Below are 13,766 nucleotides of genomic sequence, written 5' to 3' on the forward strand. Positions count from 1 at the left end.
GAAACTGCTTGTGGGGGTTCAGAGGGTTAAAAGATGATATCAGCACAGTTGCAGTACACTGTGACTTTGAGACATTAAAATATATCATTGTCTCGCCCTGCCGAGGCGCCCCGATGACTTCAGGGTCAGTGACACAAAAACAGCAGATACACTTTGCCAGATAAACAGCTGATTCAGTGAGGTGTGAGAAAATTGTTAAAATGATCCATTAAATGAAGGGGGAGTCGGATTAAAAGGCGTAATGACAGGAATGAAGCATTCAGTGTGTGTGTGTGTGTGTGTGTGTGTCTGTGTGTGAGTCTGTGTGTGTGTGTGTGTGTGTGGTATTAGGAGGGTATCATAGTCCGTCTAGGGACCCAGTGAGAGTATTTGGCGGGGTTAAGAGCGGTGTCACGCCCAGAGAGACGCGGCGCCGGCGTTCTAATGATGTCCACCGGCCTAATTGAATATTGACGTTCTGCACACGAGAGGCTAAATGGCTTCTGTCTGCTTCACCTCCGCTGCCGGCCCGGGCTGCGGATTTTTAACCTGTTTCCACTGTTTGAATCCCAAAGGTGGAGGGTTGTTTAACGTCCCTGTTACGATGCTTTTAGGCTTTTTATCCATTTTCTTTCAAGTTTTCTTGATGATTTTAGTCAAGGTGAGACCTCAAATCTGAGGTTTTGTGTTATTCTTCTCCCATAACATGTCTTCTTTCAGAATAATTGGGGTAAAAAAACATCCTAAATACACATTTAGGTGTATATTTTATTATATTTCATCCATTTGTGCCTGTAGATTTCGCCTAAATTCAAGTTTGCGTTCTATTGCAACATGCAGAACCGCAAGCGTAGTCTACATCTCGTCATCTCAGGCATTAGAAAGCTCTCACTCTCCTGCACAATATTATGTGTTTTACATGTTCTATATTGTTGTTGCTGTGAATTAGATTCAATATTTTGTCTTTCAATTGTCATTTCTTAAGAATGTATAAAAACCTATAAAGGTTTTTATACAATCTCAATTTCAGTTCCACTTACAGACCAAAACTTTCCAGTTTTATTCCTAACTATATTCTATTCATTCATACCCTGATTTATACAACATTTCCAAAAAACATGATGGGAATTTATTTTTTAATGGCTTTTTACAGTTTTTTCTGATAAATATTAACTTTGAAATCAGATGAGCTCAGATTTATGACCTGGAAATGTTTGTATTTTGGCAGTTCCCATCTCATTTTCATATCTAAACATAACATTAAAGAAAACTTGTAATGCAAAAAAATATTGTCTTAATGTAAAAAACAAACTGGAGAAGTTTCATGATGATATCTGTAAGTTTTAAAAAAATGACCCTATTCACCTGGTGTGTTGACCCTTAAACGATTTTCTCTCTCGACCACATGACGACATCTTCCCTTGTTGTCCTCCACCTCCTCTTCCTCCTCTTCTTCGTCTTTATCTTATCTATCCTCTCTCTGATCTCTTCATTCATCCTTATTATTTTTTTATTATTTTTCTCTTATTTCTGCTTCTGTTTCCGTGGCGGTGTTTTTTTACTTCCCACTGTGCCTGCCTCCAGACGCTTCTCCTTTGTTGCCACGCGACGCGCTCCAGATGGCGAGTGTCAAGGCAAGACCGGGCTCCGAATGTAGTCTGATTTCACACACACACACACACACACACACACACACACACACACACACACACACAGAAACACACACTCTGAGAACAGACTGAGACGCTGGCAGCATACTACAGCCTACTCAGATGCTGGTGGACGTGCACTCTGCTGCCCACTACACACACACACACACACACACACACAGCAGTACAGTATAATAAAACCTGTGTCACAGCCACATAGGAAACAATCTCTCCTTTATGTGACCGGGATGTCATTAATCTTGGCGGAGGTTAACAAATGCACTTGCATGGAAGGTATATTTCATAGGCGGACAGCCGACAATGGGGCCATTGTGGCATCGAGCTACAGCGCCTCGCTCTGCATTCAGTCAGGACCTTTTGGTTGGCTCTGGATCCACGGCTCATGTCAGGGGGTTATGTTTCATCTTCCAGATGAATGTGTTTATGCGGGAGAAAACATGTGAAACACGGAGCAAAATCAAAGCTCAGGCTATTTATTTATTTTCGCCGCCTTGAAACCAGGATTTATTTTTCTGAATGAGCGGAGAAAATAAATGCGTTTGGCCATTTTTCAAAGTTTGGCCTTGTTGCTATTAGTCAAAACTAGAGCCAGACAAATACCCCTGCTCGTGCTTTCTGTGTGCAGCTCTGATTCACTGCTCTCTAAGTTCCTCCAGTAGCAGCAGAAGCGCTTTCTCCCCTCCATGAAGTGGCGAGTCTTCCCAGTAATCCATTAGACTTCCATTAGCTCCGATTTGTGTGATTAGTTCTAATTAATCAGTTCAGTCTGTGGCCTTCACTCCCCTGTGCGCTCCTCACATTTCATTTTTAACCTCATTTCTCAGCTCTCCACCGAGCGAGAGAACGAGGCAACGACTGAGCGAGCAAATCAAAGAGCGAGCTGCAGGTCTGCCGCCGCCGCAGCCTCCTTTCTGTCAGGATACTGATCAAGCTGCACCAGACACAAACCTACTGCCTGCTTAGGCTGCATTATAATGCTCTTTGCTCTCGAATTAATTAGATATTTTTGGCGGTATATGTTGAGTAGAGGTACTTTAGGTGCTCGGTTGTGTTTTAAAATGAACCAGGAGGGTTTGAGATCTCATGTTTTACACATCCTGGGTGCGCGGGCTCGCCCTCCCGTGGCACAGTGAGTATTGATCAGCGCTGGAGCGTCCATCCCTCACTGTAACAAAGCCTATCGATGTGTGTGGAGCCCTGATTTCCCCTCGGTCAAATACCAAATGCAGCACCATTGCTAAGTGACTTGAAGCTGCTCTGAAGTCAGCGATCCGTCCTGCAGAAAACCTGGAAATAACCCGGGCCAAAATCATCTTTTCATCTTCTTGCTGCAAATTAAAATGAAAAGATTTCTTCTCTGGGCGTGTTGCAGCAGGTCAGCTTATATACTGAGGTATTACGTGGTGATAATCTATCTTCCTTTCCTCTGTTGTCAGCCTTCTTCTGCCATTACAACTATTGTGATAAATGAAGGCTCAATTTATCAACCAGCCTCTCTACTCGATTTCTTTCTCTCCCCCTCGTTTCCCAACCCCCACTCCTATATCTAACCTCTACATGCTTCGCTTTATTTCTTCATCTGTTTTCACCCCCTCTGCATCTATCTATCCATCCATCCATCCATCCATCCATCCATCCTTCATTCCTACTCAGCCACATCGAGGCTTTCTTTGTGTCTGCCAGGGAAGGCTGAGATGCTGCTGTCACCCCGGAGCTGCAGACTCCCATCCAGGCTGCCGGAGGTGGCCCAGCTGCTGTCAATCAATCTGTAGCCTGTGCAGCAGAGGGGATGGGGGCTGACACATGACGTGGCTCCCTGCTGCTTAGAAATTCACTTTTGTTTTTTCCTGGAAGGGCCTGCGCCGTCAGTCGTGTAGTTTTGTCTTCTAAAATTAATTTAACTTTGATTGTGACTCGGGTAAATGGACCGATCGCAGGTGTTTGTTTCACCATCATGCCACGTATTTTCACTGCAGGCTGTGGAAACCTGCAGGTGTACAGAGATACTGTGATTGCATGTCCTTTTTTTCATGCATCAAACTTGTTTTCATTTCAAGATTTGTGCATTTGAAAGAAATTGTCCTGTTAAGCTCAGTATAACATGTTTCCACTACAATAGAACACGATATTTGCCATTATCAGTTTCAGCAGGTAGCTTTGTTTGCTGCACATTTAAGTATAGAAATATTTGCTGCAGTAGTTGGTGTTCGGGAAAAAATCTACCCCACTTGTGATTTAGGGGCTTTTAATAGCAATTAAACCCATTTATTTCATTTTCTTGTATCGACTACCACTCTCATCAAAATAAAAAAACATTTATTTGTTTAACTTTCAGCCTCTGAAACACTGTGGTCTGAGAGAGTCTGCTCCATGCAGCAGCAGCAAGAGTTTAGGGATGCCAATCTTGAAATGTTTTTCTAAGCATTTTACCTATAATTAACAAGACAAGAAGCTAGTTCAGTCGTGCGACAGAGTTATGACTTGGGCTTTTTTTTCCCCCTACTACCTGTGGACAATTTTACATGCATTGTCGTGAGTCCATGGCTAGTTTAGCTGCAAAGTTGTCAGCTGTGTGTCTGCCGGGCATATTCTTGGGTAGTGGGAAGGCCTGGAGGGCACTTTTAAGCCTTTTCTTGTCTGTTCGTGGCTCTCATGACCGACTGCTTGGCTCATAATCTTTTGATAATTTTTTTGTATTAATCTGTCAGAATTCTTACCCTCTTACCAAAATGCAATGAGTGCAACCTCAGTGCTTTATATTGTTTACATTGTATGAAGCTACTTTCTTAAATTTTGCAGGCTTTTGTCTTTGTGATGCGAGATCTTACAAACATTTAATTTACTATTTTCGAGTAATGTAACCTATTTTTCATGATTGTTTTCACTACTCTGTTCTCCCTAAGTATGCATCAGCATCTTCAAAACAGGTTCTGCATGCATGAATGTATTAAATAAGGACTCAGGGAGTAATATAATGGGAATTAAAGCAAGGCTTTCTTGCTGCTGCAGCTTTTAAGAAATGGCGTAATAATATATTTTGCTTCCAGATATCAATTTAGCTTTATGCCGTAATCATGGCAGGGTCGGTCTCCTGAGCGATGTTAATGTGATCTCTGTGCCTCCGTCTCTGCAGGACTCCGTGGTTTAACGGCTGGGGGTTCAACCTGCCTCGGGGTCAGTCTCTGCTGGATAAATGGAACCTCGTCCCTGAAGGCATCGACATCCTGATGACCCACGGACCTCCGCTTGGTGAGTCCAATTAACCAATCACAGCGACCTCATCTCCATATCTAATGAGGTTGAGCCTCATTATTCAGAATCCGTACGGAGTCTGGAGGCGTCGCAGCAGGCGGCGTGTGTGTGTGTGTGTCCATGTGTGCGTTACAGTCAACACTGTTTTCATGTAAATCCAACAGATTCTGCAGCGAACACCACAAACATGGACTGATTCAATATTTATGTTTGACTTTATGAAAAAAGAAAATACATATTGTTTGGTTTCACTTCAGACTGATTCAGTTTTTCTTCGAGTTGTTTGGGCTCCAGTTGTTTTGTTTTTTTTCTTTGCGCTCTCCATCTGGCTTTATTGAGTGATTTCCTTCCCTCTCGCCTACGGAGAGTTGCTGCTGCTGCAGCCGCTGTGGCCGTTTGATTGCATGGAAACTCGATTTTGCACCAGTGTGACAGACGCTGCAAACGATTGGAGAGAGACCATGGGAGAGGGGAGCAGAGCTGGGGGGGAGGGGAGCAGGCGGCTGGAGATGTAGGGTGGCTCTCCTGGAAACTGGAAACTCTAAATCTGGGTTGCACAACTGTGGAAGAAATATCAAGAACGGTTTTCATCAGCCAGAATGTGTTCAGGTTGCTGTTAAACTCGGATAAAGGGCAGAAAATGAACAGCTGTGAGGTTTTTTCACTTCTTTTCATAGCTGAGTATGAAGAGGTAACTCTGAACTCGAAAAGGTTGCCAAGATCTAAGAGCTGAGAAACTGGTCAAAAATGTACTTTTAAATTCATGCAGTGACGCAGCAAAATATAATAGGCATTGCATGAAGGTAGTTTCCTGCAGGGGAGGAAGTCCAATATGACCAAGCAGTTTCTGCAGCAGGAACCTGCAGACTTTTGGCTTGTGCATTCCAAAATATGAGAAAAACTGTTTCTCAATTGCACATTTTTAACACAAAGAAGTCACCAACTTCACGAAGTCTCCAGCAGCCACATTTATTTAGATGAGGGCCTTAACTCCATCATTAGACCACATCTGTCCATGTGACATTTTTCAAGCCTGCTACTACCGTGCTGGTGTTGGTTCTCAAATTTCCACCTAAATTCAACCCAGAATGCTCTGTGTTTTGGTTCGCTTCCTTCCTTTGCATTCTCACCTGCAGAGAACCAAACTTTGGTGCACTTGGAAGCAAACCGATACCCCCATTTTTTAGCAGATCCGAGTTTGGTTCTTTGGTTTGCACCAGAGTTCATTGATCATTTACACCAGCAGAAACTATTTTTAAAAATATAATAATCATTGATGAATGTGGGTTCCTGCAGGGGAGGAAGTCCAATACGACGAAGCATTTTCTTCGCAAACTTTAAACTTGTGCGTCCCAAGATATGAGAGAAAATCTGTTTAACTGCACATTTTTAACACAAAGAAGTCATTAACTTCAATGTCTCGAGCAGCCACAATTATTTGGATAACGGGTTGAATTAGGCAGAAATTTGAGAACCAACAGCAGCATGGTAGTAGCAGGCTTTGGAAATGTCTTGTGTTGGTTCTCAAATTCCTGCCTAATTCAACCCAGAATGCTCTGTGTTTTGATTCTCTTCCCTTCTCTGGTTCGGACTACGTTCTCACCTGCAGAGAACCAAACATTGGTGCACCTGGAAGAGAACCGAGACCCCCATTTATTAGCGGAGCAGAATTCAGTTCTTTGCTCCGCACCAGAGTTCATTTAAGCACTCACACCAGCGAAAGCCAAACAGACAAAACACACCAAAATTTGTTTCAAGAGGACCAAACGGTAAACGTTGAACGCACCTTGAGATTCATGCAGTGACGCAGCAAAATATAATAATCATTGCGTGATTGTAGTTTCCTGCAGGGGAGGAAAACATTTTCTGCAGCCAAAATATGAGAGAAAGTTTCTTAATTGCACATTTTTAACACAAGTCTCCAGCAGCCACAGACACGAGGGCTGAGTATTGACCAAATGTGATTTAGTTAGTGTTCTTTCATAGCTTGAACATACTGAACTTTTCAATTACCTCGGAGTGAGCCAAGGCCAACATAACAAACAAAAAGTTCCCTAAACTCAGAACACAATCTTGCCTCACAGAAGACAAAAGAAAATTCAATCAAATACAATCTCTACCCTTCAGAAAAAGAAGAGACAACTAAAGAAAGGGCCCAGCTACCTTCAGTAGATCATAACTCTTGGTTTTACAACTGTACAAATTTGCCTCCTTGAATATACTTCAAACAAATAGATAACGAATAAAATTATTTTTGCTTTCTTTACTTTCAACAACAATCACAACCAAGATTTTATTACAACCAGATCCAGAAAGCATTACTCCATATCCGTCATGCTGCTGTTGATACTTTGTACACTTTTTTGTTGTCTTATTGTCTGACGCAATAACAGTTTCGTTGTGCTGGCATAATGACAATAAACAAATCTCGAAACAGCAAAATTGGCGTCTGAATTGCCCAAAAAACCTGAAAGATTGCTAACAAAGACTACTATCTGTGGAGTAAATGTTATTATACCCAAGCTCACCTGCAGAACTCACTGTTGGAAATATAACATGTTCAGTATTTAGTTCTTTCATTCACCACGGAGGTTTCTCTGCCTCCAAGGTTATCTCGTCTATTTAGGGACATATGTTACATTTCTGTACATCCATACACTCATACTCAAGCAGCTGATGAAATTGATCAACACTGTTTGGGCTGTCAGGAAACTCACATGAAAGATTAACTTGTCTTCTGCTTTTAGAATCATAACAACATGTGCAGTACCTAAACTAGGGATGGGAATAAATAAACAATCATTGATTAATGGTTGTTAGGAATTTGGTCGGTGACATGGAATTTTTTAACGAGCGGTGTATTTTTAAAAAAATTTCATCTATGACTGCGTATCAGTACTCATTGGACTGAAACACTGGCGCGTGAATAAGCCAATAAGCTGAGAATGAAGTTGGATAAAGATACAGTTTGGAAAACTGAAAGTTGCAATAACAATTTTAAAACACACAGAAATAAAAGAGGATTAGTTTCAAATCTTGAAGCATCAAACCTTGCTAGCATGAATTAATGAGTTTAATTTTATCCAAAATGTATTCAAACACAAAAAATACTTAAACATTGAACTCTTTGACGTTATCTTTACAGTATCATCTCACAAGTTAGTTTTACGATCAACAGGAAGTCTCTTTTCATCCTTTCAAAATAAAAGCATCCATTATCAAAACAGGCTTTTGCATAGTACTGTATTTATATCTTATTTTGCCCATGTATGCATGTTTTATACTGGAGTATGTATAGAAACATAGCCATTAATCGATTATTTGATCCTTAGTGTTATAGATTAAGTATACTGTTTTCTTTATTTTATTTCTTTATTCAGCCCTACTTGTTTTGTCCAAAGTGTTTTATTTTTGTTTTATTAGTCTATTCTCGTTTTTTATCCTTCAGTTCAGTTTATCCTTCAGTTTATCCTTAGCACCTTCAGTTGTATAAGTGTCTGTACAGTGACAATAAAGGCTTCTTATCTTATCTTCCCACGACTGTCCGGGGAAACTGAGGATTCTAAAATGTTTCTCATGACTAACATGTCTGTTCGTGCAGGTTTCCGAGACTGGGTTCCTAAAGAGCTGCAGCGGGTCGGCTGTGTGGAGCTGCTCAACACGGTGCAGAAGAGGGTTCGACCCAAACTTCATGCCTTCGGAGGAATCCACGAAGGTACTGAGAGAGAAAAACACAGAGTTTAAGGTCACAGATGGAGACTTCAGACCTCTGCTTGCTTAAACGTTTTATTTCAGTTCAGAGAGTCATGGTGGAATCTGTGTTCTCTGACTTTATTCTTGTGACTTTAAAGAAAAATCATTGTTCTTGGCTGTGCAATAGATGGACGGCGTCCGGGGAGTACAAGGGAAGAAAAAAGGATCTTTTACAAACAAAAGAAAAACATACAGACTGCTGTCTGTTTGTGCAGAAAAAAGTTTTGTTTGCAAAGTTCCTTCAAAGTAAATCTAACTTATAACCCTGATTCGGAAGAAGTCGGGACCCAGATAAACAGAGAATGCATCAAATTCAGAGAGTATATTTACATCTTTATCTGTTAGAACACTTAATATTGTCTTTGTGATTTATTCAGTTAAATGTATGTCAAAAAGGATTTGCAAATCATTGCATTTTATTTTACTTACATTTTACACAGCGCCCTAACTTCAGTGGAGAGTGGAGTTGTAAAATTAGTGTTTTCTTCAGGAAATTAGTCAAGTCAAAGTCTATTATAGCGAAAAATCACAAAACATGCCTCAAAGGGCTTGCACATACAACAAAAACGGCAATGTGCAGCATCAGCAAAATACACAGAAACAAATTGCACGAGATGAACTACATACAAAGCATTTTAAGAGAAATATTTGACATAAGGGATACCAAAGAAAACACCAAATTGTTTTTAAAATCCCAAATTAAACTCTTCATAGTGTAGCTCAGACAAGAGTAAAATAAAGGTGATAAACTGGGAGGAGAAAAAAAAGGATGTATTAAGCAGACAAATTAGAGATTTTGTGGAACAATTATCATGAAAAACTTCCTGACTGTTAGTGTGCAAGGTTATAATAGTTTTTAATTTTTTGCGAATTTTAGTTTTTGTGAGTTTTTGTTTTCAAATTCAGTTTGTTTTAATTAGTTTTTAGAGTGAGTTTGCTAGTTTATTTATTTATTTATTTTTAAATGCTTAGTTTTAGTTTCGTTTTTATTAGTTTAAGTCTTAGTTTTAGTGTTTTTGTAATGGGGTATTTGTTGGGTGTGAGATTCAAAAAGCTCACTATACATTTTTCCTTTATTTCCGTTACCTTATCCATCTCAGCCCCAATAAGGTGATTAACTCTTGTAGCTCCGGGTGTTTTGAGTCTTGGCTGGAGTGAAGTGCTGAACTTTCTGAAGGCGATCGACTCACATAGTCGTGTAGACATCTCAGTCTCAATAAACAGATTTACTAATGTGTTCCTGCATGTTCACTAACCAGCAGCTGTTTGGTCGGAGCTAAATAAATAGATTTCATATCAACCAAAAAGGTTCATGTATGAAAAAAGTTGACAAAGATGAAAACTCTCAACAAAATTCTCAACAGTACAACAAATGTAGAAAAATATAAAATTACACAGTGAACTACTTTACATTCTTGAGTGTTTTTGCAGGTATGCAAAACCCAAAATTAACAAATTGTGAGATTTGTTGTTGTTAGAAAGCCCACGCTCTTAATGTTTTGCAAACTTGTTTATTGAACTAAGTTCCATTCAGTAATAAGTTGTTTCTCTGCAGTTTTCATATGTCCCACGCTCTTGAATGCACCATAGCTGTTCTGACGCTATTGAATGCACCATACCTGTGTATGAACTGCCGTGCTGTGAATGTTAGTTTTTGTCTTGGTACAGCGGCGGATAGATTGTAATGTCTTTTTCTCTTTCCCATCATTCAACTGTTCCTCCTGGTTTATTGCTCCAAGTCATGGCTGACATCTATTTCACTGCCCTCAGCTCCGCGTTTAGCTCCACCTTCAGTCTTTCTGGTTACTTCTCCGGCAACTTAAAAGCGGAGCATGAAAAGGTCGACTCTGATTGGCTGTTGTCACACACATTTCCGACATGTCTGATCAAGTAAATATGCTTACAGCTGATCACCGTGATCGACCTGAAATTTCTCACAATCACTAATTACTATTATATAATCGCCCAGGCCAACATACAATACAGTTTCAGTTAGTTATCACTTTTTTATTTTTTAAACTCATTTACTTAAACTTATTTTTATTTCAGGTAATGAAAATATTTTTCAAATTTAGTTTTCAAGTTTTGTTTTCGTTATTTAGTTAGTTTTTCATCAACTATAATCTTGTTTCTGAGCTGGTTGAGACCTTTTTCCTGTCTACTCTCCTCAGGCTACGGGATAATGACGGACGGCTACACGACGTTCATCAACGCGTCGACCTGCACCGTCAGCTTCCAGCCCACCAACCCCCCCATCGTGTTCGACCTGCCCAACCCCTCCAGCTCCTGAGACCAGAGGGAGTGGGGGGAGGGAGGGCACCACCAAGCTACTTTTTTTCTATAAATATGTCAAAAAAAAAATTCTAAGTGTTTCTTTGCAAAACTTTTGGTCTTCTCCAAGCTGTTGTTGAGACTGAGAAGATTCAGAGACGTGGGGCGGGTCGGGGAGTTTGTCTGGGAGGGTGAAAGGAGAATACCGCCGCTTATTCTTTTCTAACTGTGCCAACAAAGCTGGTTCCCCTCAGAGTTTGGTAAGAGAACAGATTTTTTGCAGATTTCAGGGCTTGTTTTCCTCCAGAAGAGGAATGGCTTTGAATCTATAAAATAACTTCCACAAAATGAGATAATCATGAAACTACGTCCTGATTTATATCCTGTTAATCACCTGACAGCCACAGGAAAACACACAAAAAATATAAATAAATAATCCCTCAAAACTACATCCCTTTAGTGCAGAACAGAAAAAAGTTTTTTTCTTCTTTTTTTTTCAACATTAAATTACAACTAATTTTTTTTGTCACAAATCTTTTTTCATTATTATTATAGGAAAAAAGTTCACGTGATTTTGCTTTCTTTAAGCAAGCTTTTTTTTATATAATTTTAAGAATTAAATTATAACTACATACCTTGATCACAAATTAATATTTTTTTACTATCGGAAAAAACGTAATATTATTTTGTGTTCTTGATGCATGCTCTTTTTCTTTTTTTATCAGTTATTTTCAGCAATGAGTTAAAACAAATTTTCTTGATCACAAATCAATATTTATTTTTTTTATTACAGGGACATTCAAAATATTTTGCATTATTTACTTACATTTTTTTTCCTTTTTTTGGATCATAAAGTTGAGTAGTATTAAATTACAACAAATGTTCTTGATCACATTTATTTTTTATTATAGTGGAAAAAATTTGATTATTTTGCATACTTAAACTTTTTTCTTGGATCATGAAGTTATTTTCAACATTAAATTACAGAACATTTTCTCAATTCATTTTTTATTATTATAGAAGAGAAACATTATTTTCGCATTCCTGACAGTAGCTCTTATTTTTTTTAATTATTATTATTATTTAGATATATAAATATATATAATTTCATGATTACAAGAAAACAAAACAGGAATATTTAAGCTCTTGTCCCCTCTGGCCTTCCGTACTGTAGTACCATCACATCTGCATTTCTTCGTTAATGTAAGAAGTTTTTTGTAATAATGAAATGTGTTGAAGCCGACATACGTATGCAATGCAGAATGACTCTGGGGGGAAGTAAACGTGACGCCGGTATTCTCCTTTCTCTGAGGGATTTTGTGGTTAAACAATCTTGCTCTTGATAAATATTGGTCAGATCTGTAAGATAAATGATGCTTTGTGAATTTGTACAATTTCTTTATGTTTGGTTTGCATTGGCCGGACAATGGATGCCATTGTTTATGTTGTATCATCTGATATTTTGTGTTTAGGTCTTTTTTGTTTAATTTTTCTCGTCAGTTCCTCTTTTCTTATTGGCTGACAGGGACGCTGCCTTAAACTAGCTTTAATGTTCTCAGCTAGAGCCCCACTCTCTCTCTGCGAGCTCAGAGAAAAGTCCTTATTTATTACCCCGCAGAAACAACACCTGACTAACGCCGGGACAGAAAGCTATCAAATTACAGCCCGAAAATTAACTTTGTAACATCCCGCTACGGATTTCTGATCTAATTTGGAAAATGTATGTATAAAATATATATATATATTATATATTCATGTTGTAAAACATCTGTACTAAAAGTTGTGTTTGACGAAAAAAGAAAATCTGGTGCATTTTTTTCTGTATGCACCTGTATAATTGACTTGTTTCTTTAATGCTCCCATCAGACGTTTCTTTCCTGTTTTTTGTATCCCGGTAGGGTAGAATTCATTTCGGATGAGAGAGGAAACATTTGTCAGAGACACAATCCAACAGGTGCAGTTTGTCGCCTGCCTAAACCTGGTAAAGTTCTCCTTTAAAGTGTAAAAAATCTGATAGTATTTGTGTTTTATTGCTTTCTTTTTTTCTAATTTTGCACTGTGTGTAAATGCAATCTTGCTAGCACAAAAAAAAATGTTGCCAATAGTTGTCTCAACTTTGCCGCTGTAAATGCTCTTTCCGTGCTCTGCTCCTCTCTCGCTCTCTCTTTCTCTGATTGTATCCCTCTTCATCAAAATGTTAGTTCTCTCTTTCAGTTCATTGTGATATATTTAGCTGCCTTTATATGCAAATAAAATTGCAAGATTTTTACTTATCGAGCTCTGTCTTGGTTTTTAATCTTGTAAATCTTTTTTTTTGTTGTTGCTCATTTTCAGGATGTCTAAAGAAGTATTCAGATCCTTTACTTAAGTAAAAGTATTAATACCAAACTGTGTGGTATTTTTTTAAATTACTCCACTACAAGTAAAACTCCTGCGTTCAAGCTTACTGAAGAAAATGTACGAAAGTATCAGCATTAAAATGTACTTAAAGTATCACAAGTAAAAGTACTCGTTATGCAGAATGGACCCACTTAGACTGTTTTTTATATATTCTAAACGTATTACATTATTTTTATTGATGTATTTATGTTTTAAACGTTTTAATTTTGTAAAGGGACTCATTTTAACTAGTTAATATACAGTTTTGAGGTATCATTTAAAAACAAACGCCTAATCACTTTAAATGTATCATGTTTTCTATGTTAAATCTCTCATTTATTTGCATTTAGTTGCAAAATTAAGGAGGGTAACAGCTCAACATGCATTTCAGGTTTTCTCATTCGCTTGTTTTTAAGTTTTTGTTGTCTGCAAACAGCAAAATAACCACTACCTTTTAAATTT

At 38.6% G+C, this 13,766-nt stretch overlaps 1 protein-coding gene across 2 annotated transcripts in view; it reads left to right on the forward strand.

The window, feature by feature from the left end:
• mpped2a (metallophosphoesterase domain containing 2a) overlaps positions 1-13,202 on the forward strand; it is an 87,604-nt gene extending 74,402 nt beyond the window's left edge. For both annotated transcript variants that reach the window (XM_059348792.1, XM_059348799.1), the window contains exons 5-7: positions 4,783-4,898; positions 8,503-8,616; positions 10,826-13,202. In XM_059348792.1, the coding sequence (XP_059204775.1) occupies positions 4,783-4,898; positions 8,503-8,616; positions 10,826-10,944 (349 nt within the window). In that variant the 3' untranslated portion in view covers positions 10,945-13,202. The remainder of the gene's footprint in view (positions 1-4,782; positions 4,899-8,502; positions 8,617-10,825) is intronic.
• The last annotated feature ends 564 nt before the right edge of the window (positions 13,203-13,766 follow it).

The sequence above is a fragment of the Centropristis striata genome, chromosome 2 (assembly GCF_030273125.1).
Source record: "Centropristis striata isolate RG_2023a ecotype Rhode Island chromosome 2, C.striata_1.0, whole genome shotgun sequence".
NCBI classification, from domain to species: Eukaryota; Metazoa; Chordata; class Actinopteri; order Perciformes; family Serranidae; genus Centropristis; species Centropristis striata.